Source organism: Aythya fuligula, chromosome 8 (genome assembly GCF_009819795.1).
Source record: "Aythya fuligula isolate bAytFul2 chromosome 8, bAytFul2.pri, whole genome shotgun sequence".
Taxonomy (NCBI): domain Eukaryota; kingdom Metazoa; phylum Chordata; class Aves; order Anseriformes; family Anatidae; genus Aythya; species Aythya fuligula.
In genome coordinates, this window is record NC_045566.1 from 19,839,709 (window position 1) to 19,855,912 (window position 16,204).

Consider the following 16,204-nt stretch of genomic DNA (forward strand, 5'->3'; position numbering starts at 1 on the left):
ATGCATGAAGACAATAAAATAAAGTGAGTCAAGAAGATACTGAGATAAACAGATGAACAATATTTATAAACCATGAGAGTCTCCTAAATTTGATAACCATCAGTTCTAGCCAATATGTCTCGTGGTGCTTAAGGAAGAAGAAATCAATATTACAGAAGCTTTTACAGAAAATTTATGAGCACGCTTTGTTCAGGAGCAATCCATGAAGACCAAAGCACAGCTAGCACTAGGTGCTTATAGAAGGGCTTAAAGACAAGTCCCTTGCTGAATTCACAAATTGTTTAAGGGCATTAAATTAGGAAATATGGAAACAGGCTTTAATTTTGTTGTTGTTGTTGTTTTAGTTTAGCAGGGTATTTGCAGAAGGAGAAAGTGCTGTAATAAATCACAAAACTTCTTTGAATACTGTGGCTGAATAGACAATAACAGAGTAACCTAGTCTCTGCCAGAGTTATGAAGCATACCTGCTAGGGTTTGTATTTCATGGGATAAGTGGATTAGTATGAACTGGTTCTCTAATAGGACTTTCCTACCACAACAAAATCCTTAAGATAGAATTGCACTGTATTTAGGTACTGCTTTCCAATTAAGACAAGGTTGTAGTGTACATTGGCATTGCCATGCCAAAGCCAGGATATTCTTTTGATGAGCACAGAAGCCATTTTCTAACTACAACGCTGCATATTCTCATGTACCCTGATGCTTTGATCGGGGTTTAGTATATTTGCTGCTAACACTGGTAAAGAAACATTGGCACGCCACTTGCTGGAGAGCAGACCAGGCGTGCGGACCCTGCGCTTGGTCCCAGCACACAGCTGCTGGTCCATGGGTGGCTCTTGGAGGAGTTGTGAACTTGCCCCTGCTGTGGCCACAGAGGACCCAGGCATGGTCCTACTCACAGCTGTGAATCAAAACTGAGGAATGTAAAGAAGAGATGAGTGGTTGGTGGGAAGAGTTACAGGGTGTTAAGACGTGCCCTCTTGATTCGTGAGCTTGATTCCTGCTGAAGGATTCATGTGGCTGCATGCGTGGCACGCTTCTCTCCCTCTCTCTCTGTAGTGAGAGTTACTTCTTATTTGTACTGTAAAAGCTTAGTTAAAAGCACCAGAATCAGGAAAATATTTAGTTGAAGAGATCATCTCCTAAGTCTCACCTATGTTGCACCTTTTTGCTATACTGCCCCATGATGTTTCCCTCATGCCTATCTTAATTTTGTGCTGGTAGCACACAGGAGCATAAAATGCCAAAATAACACAAGAGAGCTGGGTCTGGAGGATCCTCGTAATGCTCCAGCCTGGAAGCCTTGATCTGTTTCTCTGGGTAAGATTAAAGTAAGCATTTTTGAAGGAGGGAATAGATGAGGCTTTGGATGTGTGATGGGTTTACGGAGTTCAAAATGCTGTGCCGAACTGATTTCTTATTCTTGATTACTAAATAGCCTCAGTGGTTTCAAGTTGCAGCTAAGACAAAAAGGGCTGGTTGTGTACCTCGTGTGTTGCCCGGCTGAAAAGTTAAAAAGCGCCTCTCATTAAATAATTTGTATTTCACTGTGGTTTGCAATACTGAGTGATAGAAGTGAAATTTGCATCTGTACGTCCGAAACACTGAAAGTTTTTGTTTCCCCTTTACTTTGCTTTTTTTTAAGGGGGGGGGGGGCTTGTGTAAGATTTCATCTGTGATTGTGGGCATCAGTATGGCTTTGTTAGCACTGTCTGCTTCTCCAGGATAGCTCCTTGCACACTCTGCTGTGCAGGTCACGGGTTTCATGTTTTCTCCTGTACCTCCCAGAGGCCTCTCTGCAGTGACGCTGAGAACTTGCTGGTCCCATCCCGTATCACAGAGGAAGGAGGTATTGGACTGAAAACCAGTAACAAAACCACATGTAAAAATGTATCTCTGCTCATTGGCAGTAATTTTGTGCCCTCAGGCAAGGTGACAGTGGCATGCCCTTGCACCAGCAGTTAGCTAGACAAGATCAATACATACAAGAGGAAGAGACAGATACATAACAGATCAGAAATACATAACAAAACAGAAAGAGCATGTATTTACAAGTCCTGATGGTGTGTTGTGTTAGTGATCTCTCTGGATGCCAGCATATGATAATGGGCAGCTTCTCATTGTACAGCAGAGGTACAGTAATGCTATTACTGGTCTCCAGAGAGAGGCAGGATGGCTCGTAACGCATGGCGTTACCAATTAGGTGAAAGTAAAGCAAAGGATCTCCATGCGTTGTTTAAAAACATACTTGGGCTCTCTGTGTACCTTGTTTCATGTTCAAAGCTGTGCTTTCCCAGAAATCAAACTCCCTGGGACTTGACCTTTCTGCCTCGTTGTTTACCAAACGGCTTGTGATTTCTGTGTTGTTGCTTTGCTGCTTCCCTGCTGCGGCTGGAAGCGAGTGCTGCAGCATCTCCACCTTAGCCTAGGATTCTGGTGCCAGACTGCATGAGGGCATTGGTCACAAGCTAGCAATTTAGACATTAATACTCTTTCAGCAATAAAAACCATTACTTTGATCTCCCCCAGGGAACTGTCCAGTCCTTGTGCATGCACACTCTTTTCTTCTAATCTCAGTGGTAGCAGTTTTTTTGCTAAGGCACTTTGTTTTAGTGAATCATACATATCAAAGCATATTTTCCTCATCCCTGTTCTCTCAATCCTGTTTTTTGTGGTTCTTTCCTTCTTGTTTCTCTCATTAAAACGTCTCTCCTTCACTCTCATTTTCTGCTAAGTATTTGAAAAATTAACAACAGTAGGCGCAGAAGGATTTCTGCCAGTGTGAACTGTATTGGTAAGTGTTTGACATGGCTTGCTGAGTAGGGACGGGGGGGCAATGGGGAGCGACTTCATTCATCAGCAGCTTTCCAGCACTTGCTTTGCTTCCTGTTTGCAGGCAGAGCTTTCAGGCAGCCTGTCCAGCATTTCTCTAATCTCTAAATACACGTCTTCCAAATGTGTTCCACAGGTGCCAACAAAAAAGCTGAAGAAATATGAGAAAGAGTACCAAACAATGCGAGAGAGTCAGCTGCAACAGGAAGATCCCATGGACAGATACAAGGTATGGGAGATGCTGTATGGGAACTTGGTTCGTTGGCTACTTTCTGTGGGAAGTGATCCAGTTCTAGCAGTTAAGCAGAGGTACGTGTACCACGCTCACCTCTCTAGGATATGCTGATGCAGATTTTAGGGAATTAAAATGGCAGGTGAAACTTTCTTGAAAGAGCACTTTGAACGCTTGGACTTAGTGTTTTACAGGAGTATTTGAATCACAATTTGTTACTCTCAAGACATCTTCAAATAGCCACATATAATATTTTTCTTCTTTCAGTTTATATGTTTGTAGGTAACTCTCCTGCTGTTGCACTTTTACGGGAGATCTTCATGAGACGCAGAAACAAAGGGTGATTCTCAGCTACAGACACAAAAAGGAGAAAATACATATTGTTCTAGCACAAGCTGTATGCAGTAACATCCACAGAGACTTTTGGAAGATGAACTCTTCCTTGACTGATATGATCCTTGTTTTTCATCTGTTTGTAGGAAATGTTAGTAATTTTTTTTTGCTAATATGATGCCTAGTACAGTGGGATCCTGAGCTCGCCTGGAGTCCTAATGTACTACTGCAATAGAATTCATAGTAATAAATATCCTGCTTTAGATCAGCAGAGGAGTAGAGCTTCAGTTATTCATATGATAACTTGATAGTTCACCAAAAAAAAAATAATAGTTTTTAAATTTTGGATCAGTATTGCTTATCATTCTGGTGTATTTATTTTATTGTTACTGATACATTCTGTTGCCATAGATTTTTGTGTGATGGAGGTTCTGCCTCTATGTTTACACTTTACATAGAGTTCAGGATTCATTTATTACTTGCTTATTTTAAAAAGAGGTTAGATTTCCTTAGGTGAAGCTGCCAGAATTGAAGCACTTTACTGCATATTGCCCAGTTTTGCTGGGAATTGATGTTGCTTACACACACCTGTATTGTTATCCTGCTGTTCTTCATTGTGCCTTATTATGTGAAGTGACAATGCTGTTGGTATAGAGAATGCCTGGAATGTGGAGTAGTAAATAATAGGGCGTGCAAAGGTTTACACAGTATGTGAACGTAAGGAAAGTACACCATGTTCAGAAAACCACAGTGTGAAAACCTGTGGCAAAAGACTATGCCGTGCTTCATAAATAGGATGAGATAGAGTTACAGTTACAGAGAAAGTAAAACTGACTTTTTTAATTTTTATTTTTTTAAAGTATTTACCTGTGAACATCAATGTTTTAAATATAGTTTTTTATGTTAAGGAGTGTACGTTTTATGGTTCATGAGGACCGGGACTGCTGTAGCAGCCAAGAGTTGTTAACCAGAAAATTTCTATTAAAAAAAAATAAAATAAAAATTAAGTGGTTCACTCATGCTACTGTGGAATTAAAATAATGCTTAAAACCCAAAGAAGGCTTCTTTAAAGCTCTGTAGGAGCACCTTAACTAGTTAATCTTGGGCAACTGATGGTGAAGAATATATGCTCGTTTGCAGTTGGGGGATAATTAAAAAGTAGCTCTTTGGCCCCTGCGTGTGTGAGTCACTGTCACAGTCAAGATCACAGCCCAAGTTTGGGCTTGTACTTTTGTAACTCACTGGATTGGTTCTGCTCTTCTTACTGAGGCTGTGATTAGAGAGAGGCTCCATAACTGGTTAGCTTCACATTAAATGCACAGTTTGGACTCATTTTTCAGCTGACGGATGTCATGGAGAAATGCTTGTAAGTGTTCTCTGCTTCTTGTCTTGCTTGATTTTATTTATGTGTCTGGCTGAGATTGGTGGGAATGGACATTTCCATAGTGTTTCCTAGTGGGCAGAAAGTAAAAAGTCAGCTTCACTTCCCTTAAAAGATCATACAGCAGCCCGTATGCTTACAAATGCATTTTGTTTTGGCAGCGTCAGTGCTAGACGCTGTCCAGCTGGGCTTGGTTTGGGAAATGACTGAGTCTCCACTGCTTTGAAGAGCTGGTATTGCCTCTGAGCACAGCATTGCTGCTAGCTCCCTCTGGCCTTGCGTGCTCTCTGCCTGGGCTGTGCCCCCAAGGCCCACGTTGTTAAACTTTTTACAGCTTCTCTTCCAGAACAAAATGTTATTTTAATTTACTACCCAGGAAGGAGGTGTTCCTTAGATGCATGGAGATCCACGCCGAACATTCCTCTTCTAGGTCGAGGAGGAAACATGCTTTCAGTTTGTTGACAGTTTTTAGTTATAGCTTTTACAGATTTGTTGTTTGCAGCGTATCACAGTTCTTGTTGCCAAAAGAGATTTGTTGGGACTATAGAGGTGTACCACAGCAATGGGGGTGTGTTGGCACTTCGGAATTGCAGTGAGGAAGGACGTCTCCCTGTGAAATGACCTTCTGGGCACAGGAGTGCTGGGGCTGAGGAGCCCCGGGAAAAATGCCCTGTGTCTGAGGGCTGAGGGCAGCAGGGGTGTATCCAGCCAGCTGGCAGCTGCTGCTCCAAAGCCACCAACCTGAGTGCTCCGTAAGCTCCAGAAGAGGACTGGTTTTGTGAAGCCAGGCCTGCCGTTCACCAGTCACGTTTTCTTGAGAGGTTGAGTTCACGTGCTACAGTAAGATGTGTTACATGCCACAGGAGTTCCTGTGCAGCTCCTGTTTCACATGTTGATTGCAGTAGATTTGATTTACCAAAAGAACGGTATTAAAGAGAGCAATAAGGTTTGGTGTTTTTCTCCTGTATTTACAAGTTTTATGTAGGAAAAGTGTTTTGTTTTTTTGTGTTTTTCTTTTTTTGGATGTTTTCACAGTCAACTAATTTTATCTTCTATTACACATAACAAGCTATCACTCATATTTTTGTCAGATTTTAAAAGGTTGTAAAAGTAAACAAGTTCTAAATTCCTGTTTGCCACCAGTTTTCATGATTTTTAGTTAAAATAAATTAAAAATTGCCTATAGAAGTCAATAAAAAAGTGACCTGTATGTGCAGAAAAAACAGCAATATTATTCAGATTGATATTTTTCTATAATTTTTTTTTTCCGTGTTTGAGAACAGAACATCTCATGTAACAGGGTTGTGGTTGATTTGATAAGAAATTGCTGAAGTTGGATCTAGGAATCTTTGAGTTTAAATAAAAAGGATATGTTCATGCAAAGTTGGCTGGAGTTTTCCAGTCAGACCCTGCCTGTGCCCAGGGTTCTGTTCTGAAGGTAGGAATGCATTTTCATCTGTGGACTTTGTTGCGTGACAGAGATGTTGTCTGTCTGAATAAAGGTAATTTGGAGATAACAGCCTTTTGTGTCTTTGAAGTGGAAGCAAAAACTAATACACTGGTCATTTTTATTCAGAGTCCTGGTAACTGCCATGAGGAGAAATGTAAGGTAACTCCTGATGTAGATTTTTTGTTTGTTTCTGGTTTTAAGAAAAAGGAAAGGAAAAAAAAAAAAAGTGCTATGGCACTTCTGGGAATATTTTTTGAGTCAACAAGCAAAAAACACAAACCACCTCCGGGTGCTTGAGTTTTGCTTCCCATGAAAGGTTTTCCTGGACAGTTTGCTGTAAAAGCCTTTTGGCTTTCTAGGTGGCGTTTTACAGGATTTTCCTTCAGAGCTGCCTTCACAAGCCAGAGGTCTTTCCAATGGGCTTACGAAGACCTCAGTTTGCTTGCATCTAGGAAAGTGAATTTTAATTCATGCTGTCATTCTGCCACTGAGGACCTGTTCTTGCCCAAAGATCTGTGGTTTGGGTGTTTGTTCATCAGCAAATGTGACACTGAATTGCTTAACAAGGTTTGTGACTCATTACACCCAGCTTGAGTAGCAGCATAGAGAGAATACCTCATCATCACTAGTCATGTCTGGTATCGCTCCTTCATGCTGGCTGGATGGGAGCAAAGGGTGGAGTCTAAGCCTTTCGGTCTTCCTGGGCTGAGGCTCGCCTGCTGCTCTCAAGTTTGTCTTCTTTCTGTCAAGTACGTAATGGAAGTTGGAGAATATCCTCTTTAAAAATAGGAACCAAAAACCCACTGAAGATTTGGCTATTTTATTTTATTTTGGCTACTTTTGTTGGTATTAAAAATTATTTTATATCCTGTTTTCACTGTCTTTACACCAATGGTTGAAAGCAGTATTTGGTCTGTGACTTTACTGGAGGTAAGTTTTTTTTGTGTTTGTCCGTACCAGCGGTGTTTGTCCCTTTTGGAAATGCAGTATCCTCCTTTTAAAAGAGTTCACCAGATGCCTTTTGTAACAGGAAAGAGGTATTTGGGAAAGAGGGAATCTTGTGTTTTAATGATTGTAGAAACCTAGAAACTGGGTGATACTGAAGAGAAGGAAATTGTTGGTATAGTCAGTAAATTGTTAGTGGTGTCTGGAGAAAAGGCAGGGAGCTGTCAGTTTACACTGAGGACAACTAACAGGTCTGACTAGTTGGCTAATGTCAGGTTACAAAATACTGCTTGCGAGTCCTGCTATAATGAACCAGCTCCATCTATTGAGCTTCATTCCATTGCAACTGGTATTTTATAAAAACCCTGTGTATATCTCAGAGGCATCGGAAGTAATTTGCTAGATACAAAAAGCACTGTTTGATATTTTTGTCTTCATTGTGTAACGTTAGGTTTTATTTAGACGTAAGCAGATAAGAGTTTCCTCCTGAGGAAGGAGGCAGTTTTTCACTGCTAGATCTGGGGGGAGGAGCTGGAAAGGACAAACCATCTAATCGCACATACTGCCCTGTGTGGAGGAAGAGTAAAGGTGGCCCAATGAGAGACTCAGCTCTTAGATATTGACTGGATGTCCAAGGTAAGAGATATTTAACTTATTAAAAACGTATTGTGTAAATTTCAGTTTAAGAGGAGGATAGCGCATTTCCAACCACGTAGCTTGCTTTCCACTTGTCTGCGAATGCAAAGCAGGAACTCCGAACTTCACACCGTGCAGCTTGCTTTGCGGACACAGAAGCTTTTGGCAAAAGCATAGCAAAAATGTTAAAGCAAACTTCTTTCTGGGTTATTTTGTGGAAGTCTAAGAACTTGCTGATTTCTTGCTCTAAGCAACATCCCTACAAAAAGGTATTGGTGCTGTAGCACTTGACAGTAATACAGTCCTGATTTTGTCCCAGTTTCTAAGTGAACTTATGACTTTTTGATAACTGCTCACTAACAGACCTGTGTCTATATAAACCAACACTTCTTGGATGGTCTGAACAAAATACAGAAATAAAGCTTCATTGGAGTTGTTTATTATTATTATTACTGAAGATAGCAATTTGCTGTTATGCTTCCAAGTATATATCATCCCTACAGGATAATTTTACTTTAAAAATTCCTTGTCTCAAACAGAATATGATGCGATTAAAAAAAAATCCCCAAAGTTAGGTGTCTTTTAGCAGTGGTTATTTTAATTGTGTGAAATCACAAGTATTTTAGGGTTTCTATAACAAAACAAAGTTATTTAAAGTACAGTCTTTTGGGGAGGAAATGAACTTACTTTCCTGTAAAGGGTAGTGCACAATCCACTTACACAATAATGTCCCAGTAAGAAGAAGGTATTTGCAGAGGTTCTGCTTCCTGCCACAGAGGAAGCTAAGACAAAGAAGAGACCTTTTTTAGCATCCTCTTAGAACTGTAGTTGTCCTTTTTTAAGACAGGCATGCAAAAACTTTTTGAAACAGATGAAAAGCAGTTGTTTCACTGTGGTGAGCTTTGGAAAGAATTATTTGAGCATAGCTGGTGAACAAGAGGAAGTGAAGACTGGTGAATAATATGCTTATGCAAAGAAATCACATTTTGTAGGAAAACATTCAATGAGCAACTCTTGAAATATTTTTGCTGTTCTAAGTGCTGTTAATATATTCCCTTTTACTGTATTTCTTTGGAGACCATAACCTTTCAAGTGGCCTTTTTGAGATGTTAGCATGTAGGTTACTGTTTCTCCATCTATAAACTTCCATGTGAACTTTGCATTTTTCTTGAGTTTCCACAGCAAACAGATTCCATTTCCAGTCTCTTTTGCAGTCACTATGTGACTGAAAGTCAGCAATTTTTTTTGCTCTCTCAAAATCTGTTTGAGAAGGGCACCTGTATCAGACTCACCTCACTGTGTTCTTCTGAAGCCAGGGGATTTGATGTGGACTCCTGGAAGTCCACCAACCCACAGATACCTTCTGAATATAATTATGCTTCTCAGCCCTAAATAACAGTCACATAAATTGATTTTTAAGAAACATGAATTGCTGGTTTTCTTTTTTTTCCAATGCATTACCTTCACCAGTTAGTGCTCTATGTAGTCATTTCTGCCTTTATGGAGCAGGTAGGAGGTGCCTGCAGTCTTGAAGGTCTACATTTCGTGTTGTCGTGCATCGTGGGCAGAACAGGTTCTGGACCTGTGCTCAGGGACTGATGTCCCCTCTCCATCTGGCACTTTTTCTCAGCAGGTGTCCTGTAAAACGTACCTGTTGTCACTGGTGCAAGTTACAGAGAAAGCATACAGGTGGATGTACATGTTATATGAGTTGTAAGGAGTTCCCTTCTAAATGCTGTTCTTTACTGGTCCCACAGAGGACGAATGGTTGGTACCACAGCATCTCCAGAATGGACTATTTTTATGGATTGCCTGCAGATTAGGTTTTGTAAAATGGGGCAGAGGACAGCTTTCTGCATGGAAACATTATTTCGAGTTATCTCCCTGTTCACTGCTGCTGGGTGGGATTTTATCTGTCTGATTCCTCCTCATCAAAGGAAATAAGAAAGCAGATGTTTTTATTGAGAGGACTGTGTTTACTTTTGACAGAGAAACCCTACAATCAGTGTGTCACTTATGTGACTCAAACATAACCATTGGGATGTAAGTGGAATTGCTGCATTTGCACTGCTGGCTTAATTCACTGTTGTTTCCCAGAGCAGCAGTCCTGTCTTAATGTGCACTCTTGCCTTATCAGTGTTTTATACATACAACATATTCGCTTACTGCTCTTTAATATTGATAAGAGTTAATTTCCTCTTTTGGTTGTTCCTTTCTTTCTGCAGAGGGAAAATCGCAGGCTCCAAGAAGCTAGCATGAGGCTGGAGCAGGAGAACGATGACCTTGCCCATGAGCTTGTTACAAGCAAAATTGCCTTACGGAATGACCTGGACCAGGTAATGCTGAAGGAGATGGCTCCAAACTCCAGCTTCGCAATGCTAGTTTTAGTAGCCCTGTTGTTTGCTCAAGTGAAAGCATTTACACAAAATTAAAAGCATTGGTATTTGTGCCTTTGTTTTCCTGACAGCCTTAATTCTAGTTGCTGTATCTCCACGTGGATGCAGGCAGAGGCATACACAGTGTATTATTAACACTGACCGTACCTTCTCTGTTGCAGTTCATTTTACAAAATGTAAGCCATAATCTTTTAGGCAGGTACCAAAGAACAAACGTTTACTGGAAAAAGGTATGATATATTCCTCAAAAGAGCGATTGTAAGGGAAGTTGCTTTGCAGAATGTCTGCTACCTTATGTGGATCTATTTTTTTCACAGCAATTTCAGTATAGCCAACTACATTAAAGAGAATGAAGTGGTGTGGTATGAAATACAGGAGGGCCATATTCCACCACCCCTCATGATTAGCATCTTGCTTAGTGAAGGCTGTAGTGCCTCTTACAATGTAAAATCTTTTCCTGCAGGGGTCTCTCAATTTGATTTTCTGTATTTATTTGGCTTCTTTATCTAACCTCAGAATTGTAAACATCATTGGCCACAGTAGTGTATTTCTATTTAGTCAGACCCTTGGCAGCTAGGTACTTCTGATGTGGATTCGTGTGATTCTAAAAATCTGAGGCACCTTGGTGAGCAAGCACGGGCAGATAACCACTTTGCCTGCTGGAGTGGGCATTGCAGTGTAGAAGACAAAAACACTGCATCGAGGTGCTCTGTCTTCCCCAGGAATAGCTGTATGTAAAGCAGCTTTATATCTGCTTCTGCCCCTGCTGTGTTCTGAAGTATCATCACAAAGCTGTTAGACATACCTTTGCCAGCCCCATTCTTTGCTCTCCTGCATTTTAGCAGTTTCTCTGTAGATGAGTGGCTCCATTAAGTGTTCCCACACCCCACCTCAGTTCAGTGGCACTGAAAGAAAAGCTTTGTGCTGCTGCATTTCTCACTCGCAAGGAGAGGTGATACTGTACACCATGGCAGGTGCTTGGAAAACCTGGAATGACCATATAAAAGGAGGAAAGATTTTTAGTTGATTCTCCGAAGTATGTCCTAAACAAGTCTTTTGTCAAAAATACTTTTGTTATCCCTGAGCTCTTTTGTTTTGAGATGTCAGCCTTATCCCTCGTCTGTTCTATTGCTTCTCATTTTTGCTTTCTCCCATACAGCCTTGTATATGCAGTGAGCAATGCAGAAATCCTCAGTCCATCTTTTCAGACGAAGTCTTGGTGGAGCTGCTTCAGCTGCTCACAGTCACCACTAACACCCTCATTAATAATTAACACTGTAGCAGTAGATAAGCTAATACCATTGGTAGTAGAAAAAAACAAAGCGCAGGTCAGAGATAATATCTGCGCTGTTGTTGTTTGTAATATCATTTTCCCTCTTGTATTTCCAGCAAGTAAGTAATATTTGACTACAGTCATTGCCTGTTCTGCTCAGTAACTGGGTGGTGGAAGTGATGTGTTGCAGTATGTATCTCCCAGTTGGGGAAGTCAACAGAATACATCCAGGTGTTGAAAAATACATTTCTCTCCTGGTGCTCAATCTGGTGATCTGTGAGGACAGTGCTCTCAGAATCCAAAAAATTCCCAGTATATATCTACATAAGCTTGGCCCCTTAAAGAAAGGAGAAAGTTTGTATTCTCCAGTACACACGCAGTATCAAGGCTCTCCAGGAAACAATTGTTAACAAACCTTTTTTTCTGGTGGTTCTCTTTGTCTCTTATACTTGTCTAAGCTCTGATGCTTTGTAAGGTACACTGCAGGCAACTAGCCTGAAAGATAGAAAAATTAAATGTTATCTAAAGTTACACAGGAGCTGAATCATGCTTCCTTCTCTTACATTAATATCATTCCCAACAAAAATATTTTATATATCATTTGTATTACGACATATGATCTATGCTCACCTGTCACCTGGGTGTGGGTAACACTTGACAAAAGGGTTCTTTTCCACAGTTGAAGCACAAAGAAATAATTTAGAAAATAGCTACTTGAAAAGGGAATTTCATTTACAAAATAGGTTGGGTGAGCCATCGAGGGCAGGAAAAGGCAACTCTAGATCATGAAGCTGCAGTATTTGTGAGATATATACACACCGATACACTTATATTGGCACAGATAACATGATTTACACCAGTGTTTCTAATTCTAGGCTGAAGACAAAGCTGATGTTTTGAACAAGGAACTTCTCCTGACCAAACAGAAACTAGTGGAGACGGAGGAAGAGAAACGGAAGCAGGAAGAGGAAACCGCTCAGGTAAGGCATTCTCCAGTCTTTCCTACTAAGCTGAATGCAAGCAAAAGGATAATCTGAAAAGCATGAATGTATTGTGGTTACGGAAGGGATTTTTGTCTTCAAAATGCAGTGGCAATTAAAAGTTCAAAGTGCCAGGGTATTTTTTTTTCTAAGTATATGTTTCAGTGTTTTCCTGAATGTCCAATTTTCTGTATCTTACTCCCTTCCCAGTATTATAACAATCATTTTCATAGGTGGTAAGCAGTCACAACTAAGGAGGCATGATTAGATGTCTCTTAATTATCTACAGAGGGTTACTGGAGGAATTGTTGCCTTCTAAGAGGCTGCTGGTTCACTGAAACAAAGCTATGGGCATTCCTCTCAGAAGCTAGAATCAACAGGACAGAACTGAGGTTTGGAGTGATTTTGCTGCCCAGACCTGGCTTCACTCAATTGCAGAATGTTTAGTCTTAGTCTTTTGATCCTGCATATCTTATGTGCTGAATACTGATGTACATGTAAGCATGCTTTGAGAATGATACAGGGGCTCTCATTTTTGCCATTTGACAACACTGACTATAACAATTGATATTTTTTCTTCTTTTTTTTTCCTCTCTCTGCAAGTTCTGTGGTTAGTATATAAAAGGCAATGGAGGCCTTAATCCTGCTGAGATGGCTCTCCATGTTTAGTGGTTCTTAATGGTGGAGGAATGAGTTAGCTGGCACAACTAAAACAGATTCCTGCTTCTGTTTCTCTTTGTCGGCAACTAAAAATATTTTTTTCCTTCTGTTTTGGGGATGAGCGTGATAGTGCTGAGAGATTCTTCTCCTTGTTCCATCTCCAAACAATTTGTCTGCCCAAACCCCCTGTGACAGTGTGCAGAGGAAAAACAAACAAACAAACAACCCAACAACAAAGCATGTAACTGTGGACCGTGCTGCACACGGAGAAAGAAAATTCCTGTACAGGACAGTTCTCTGAACAATGATACACTGTATCACAGTATAGACATTTTTTTGTTATCGTAGATGTTTGTATATTGAGTAAATCAGACTTTCTACTTCTGAAGCACTGGAAATTGGTAAGAAAAAGATGTAGAATTGTTGTAAACACAGCAAGACTTTGAGAGAACAATTTGATGATGCATTTTGAAACCTTTTTTCAGTGTACTGTGTAACTTCTCTCCTTCAACTCCTAGCTGAAGGAAGTCTTCAGGAAGCAGCTAGAGAAGGCAGAATCTGAGATTAAGAAAACCACAGCCATTATTGCAGACTATAAACAGGTAATGGTTCTAAAGACACCCTCTTGTATTTATTTGTAAACTCTTTTCAACATGTCCTGAGAGCTGAACTTTTAGAGTTGCTTATCTCATCCTTTAAATAAGATATGTTATGTTTTAGGCTTTCAAAAAGCATTATAATTTGTGATAAATCTTTTTGATTTTCCTAATAGTCTGCTAATTTGGGGAATGAAGAATAACCCTTCTTTAAGCTATTTTGTGTACTGTAGGATGAATGTTTCTTTGCTGTGTGACATAATGCAGTGGAAATATCATAAACCCGTTAATCAATAAAATGTTCTGGTGTCCATGTTCAGGTTCTATGTTGAATGCTGCCATTTTTTTTGGTCTCCGTTATCCCCAACAGTGGATTTGTTGAGGGGGAACACACGTACCTACCTGAGTGAGGCAGAATTTAAGAAATGTTAGCTCTAATAAAAAAAAAAAAAAAAAAAAAAAAAAAAAAAAAAAAAAGCTAAAAAGATTAAGTAATATTTTAATAAAATAAACTTTATCTAAGAGACTGCTTTCTCTGCTCCAGATTTGTTCCCAGCTGAGTACCAGGCTGGAAAAACAGCAGGCAGCCAGTAAAGATGAACTGGAAGTTGTGAAGGTGAGAGTGATGCCCCTACATACAGGACGGCTCTAACGCAAGTGTGGTCAGTGACACAAAACAAAAGGGGAAGTGAAATTTATTGCAACAACTGTGACATCCAAACAGCTGCACTGATAGCCCCATGTGCATTTTTCACACAATGTGAATGATTCAAGGGTGTATCTCCTTCCAGTGTTCTTTATCTTGTATCATACAGGCTGGAACTCTCAAACTGAAGTGCATATAGATTTTCATGTAGAAATGTATACTTTTGGCAAAAATGTACAGAGGCTGTATTTACTTAGATTTTTTATTTAAATGAAAACAAAAGATGTCTCTCTAGAGGAGAAAACGTGCTGCTACTCCAGCATGCATGCTGGAGGGGATCAGCATTGCTATTAGGCCACTGTTTATCTTTGGCTTTCTACACTTGCCTACTGTGTAAGTTAAGCAGAACAATTTTAAGTAATTAGCACAACTTGGTTCATACCCAGAATTTCCATAGCAGTTCCTCCTCTCCCTTCTAGTATCTGCACTGATGGTAAATATTTCCTGATCAGGTAATAATTCCATCCCTCTTCTGTGTCACTACTGAGTAGGCAGAATCATTTTCTCTCTGCTGTAACTTCTAGTTTTTTCCTTAGTACTCAAGCTGAACCTGATTTGTTGCTTTGTAGTGGTAATTTTTATCTGTTATTCATCCAAAAATACACTAGTATAGATGTTCCTATAATTTGCTGAACAGTTCAATATCCTGTGTTTGTTTGTGACCCAGGCCAGCTGTGCTATATCTTCAGCCATGAGCGGCTGGCTCACCTTGCCAGGTAGCATGAAAACTTTACTACTGTGTGTCAGATGTTGTTAGCAAAAAGGACCGTCCCCTAGGAAGCTAAACAAGCATCAGGAAGGTAGCATTGTCCCTTGCAGCAAACGCAGGCTGACTGCTTGCTTCTGGAAATGTGGAAAAGTTACCTGGGTTTCTTGGAAATATCAAAATCTGTACGAAAATTTGGTCAAGTGCTTTTGTGGAAGTTCCCAGCATGTAATTTATTCTTCTGAATTGTGCTGACATAAATACTGCAAAATATGAAACAGCTTTGGTAGCAAGAAGGTTTGAGTAATGAAGAGGAGCAAAGGCATTATCAGAGCATGCTAAATAGGCTTTAGGATTTCTTTATACTGTTTCATGCATTCAGGAAGTTGTTCAAGAAATTCTCAAATTCTCTTAATGTCAAGTGTGAAAACTTCAGCACAGAAAGGCAATCTAACATAAAAATGGCTCTTCCAAGAAACAGAGCGACTCCTGTAACATGGATTAAAAACGAGCTTTCTGGCTATTTCAGGGTAAAGTGATGGCCTGCAAACACTGCAGTGAGATTTTCAGTAAAGAGGGGACACTGAAGCTGCCTTCACTAAGCATGGAGAATAAAGGCATAGAAACAGATGACGAGAAGGATGCACTGAAGAAGCAACTGAGAGAGATGGAGCTGGAACTTGCACAGACCAAACTGCAGCTTGTGGAAGCCAAGTGCAAAATTCAGGTACGTGGAATGCAGGTACTGCAGGGCAGTCTCCTTAGCCTTGTCGTACTCTGTCCAAGTTGATCCGTGCAAGTTATGAATCATGGGGTTAAAAATGGCGCTAAAGGGAGCATATGCCTGTACCTGCTCTATACCTGTGAACTTCCAGAATCTTAGGATTGTCTGTTTTTGTTGTTGTTGTTGTTTGTTTGCTTGCTTTTAAAAAGAGAGAGAAGAACAAAAGAAAAGAGATTTCCATTTGTATGTCTAAATACTGTTTCAGTGATTTCAATGTTTTTCTCCCCAGTGCCTGGGAGGTTGCAAGGAACTGAGTCTGAAGATGCTCTTTTTTGTTTGTTTGTTTGTTTTTGA

The 16,204-nt window shown here is 40.2% G+C and overlaps 1 protein-coding gene across 7 annotated transcripts in view; it reads left to right on the plus strand.

The window, feature by feature from the left end:
• Nucleotides 1-16,204, plus strand: part of RABGAP1L (RAB GTPase activating protein 1 like) — a 248,515-nt gene that overhangs the window by 226,319 nt on the left and 5,992 nt on the right. For 5 of the 7 annotated variants that reach the window (XM_032192057.1, XM_032192059.1, XM_032192061.1 and 2 more), the window contains 6 exons: nt 2,969-3,061; nt 10,035-10,145; nt 12,354-12,458; nt 13,637-13,720; nt 14,259-14,330; nt 15,656-15,853. In XM_032192057.1, the coding sequence (XP_032047948.1) occupies nt 2,969-3,061; nt 10,035-10,145; nt 12,354-12,458; nt 13,637-13,720; nt 14,259-14,330; nt 15,656-15,853 (663 nt within the window). Of the gene's footprint in view, nt 1-2,968; nt 3,062-3,331; nt 5,748-7,423; nt 7,810-10,034; nt 10,146-12,353; nt 12,459-13,636; nt 13,721-14,258; nt 14,331-15,655; nt 15,854-16,204 lie in introns of those variants that run through there. The other 2 variants (XM_032192064.1, XM_032192060.1) reach the window with 2 other exon arrangements.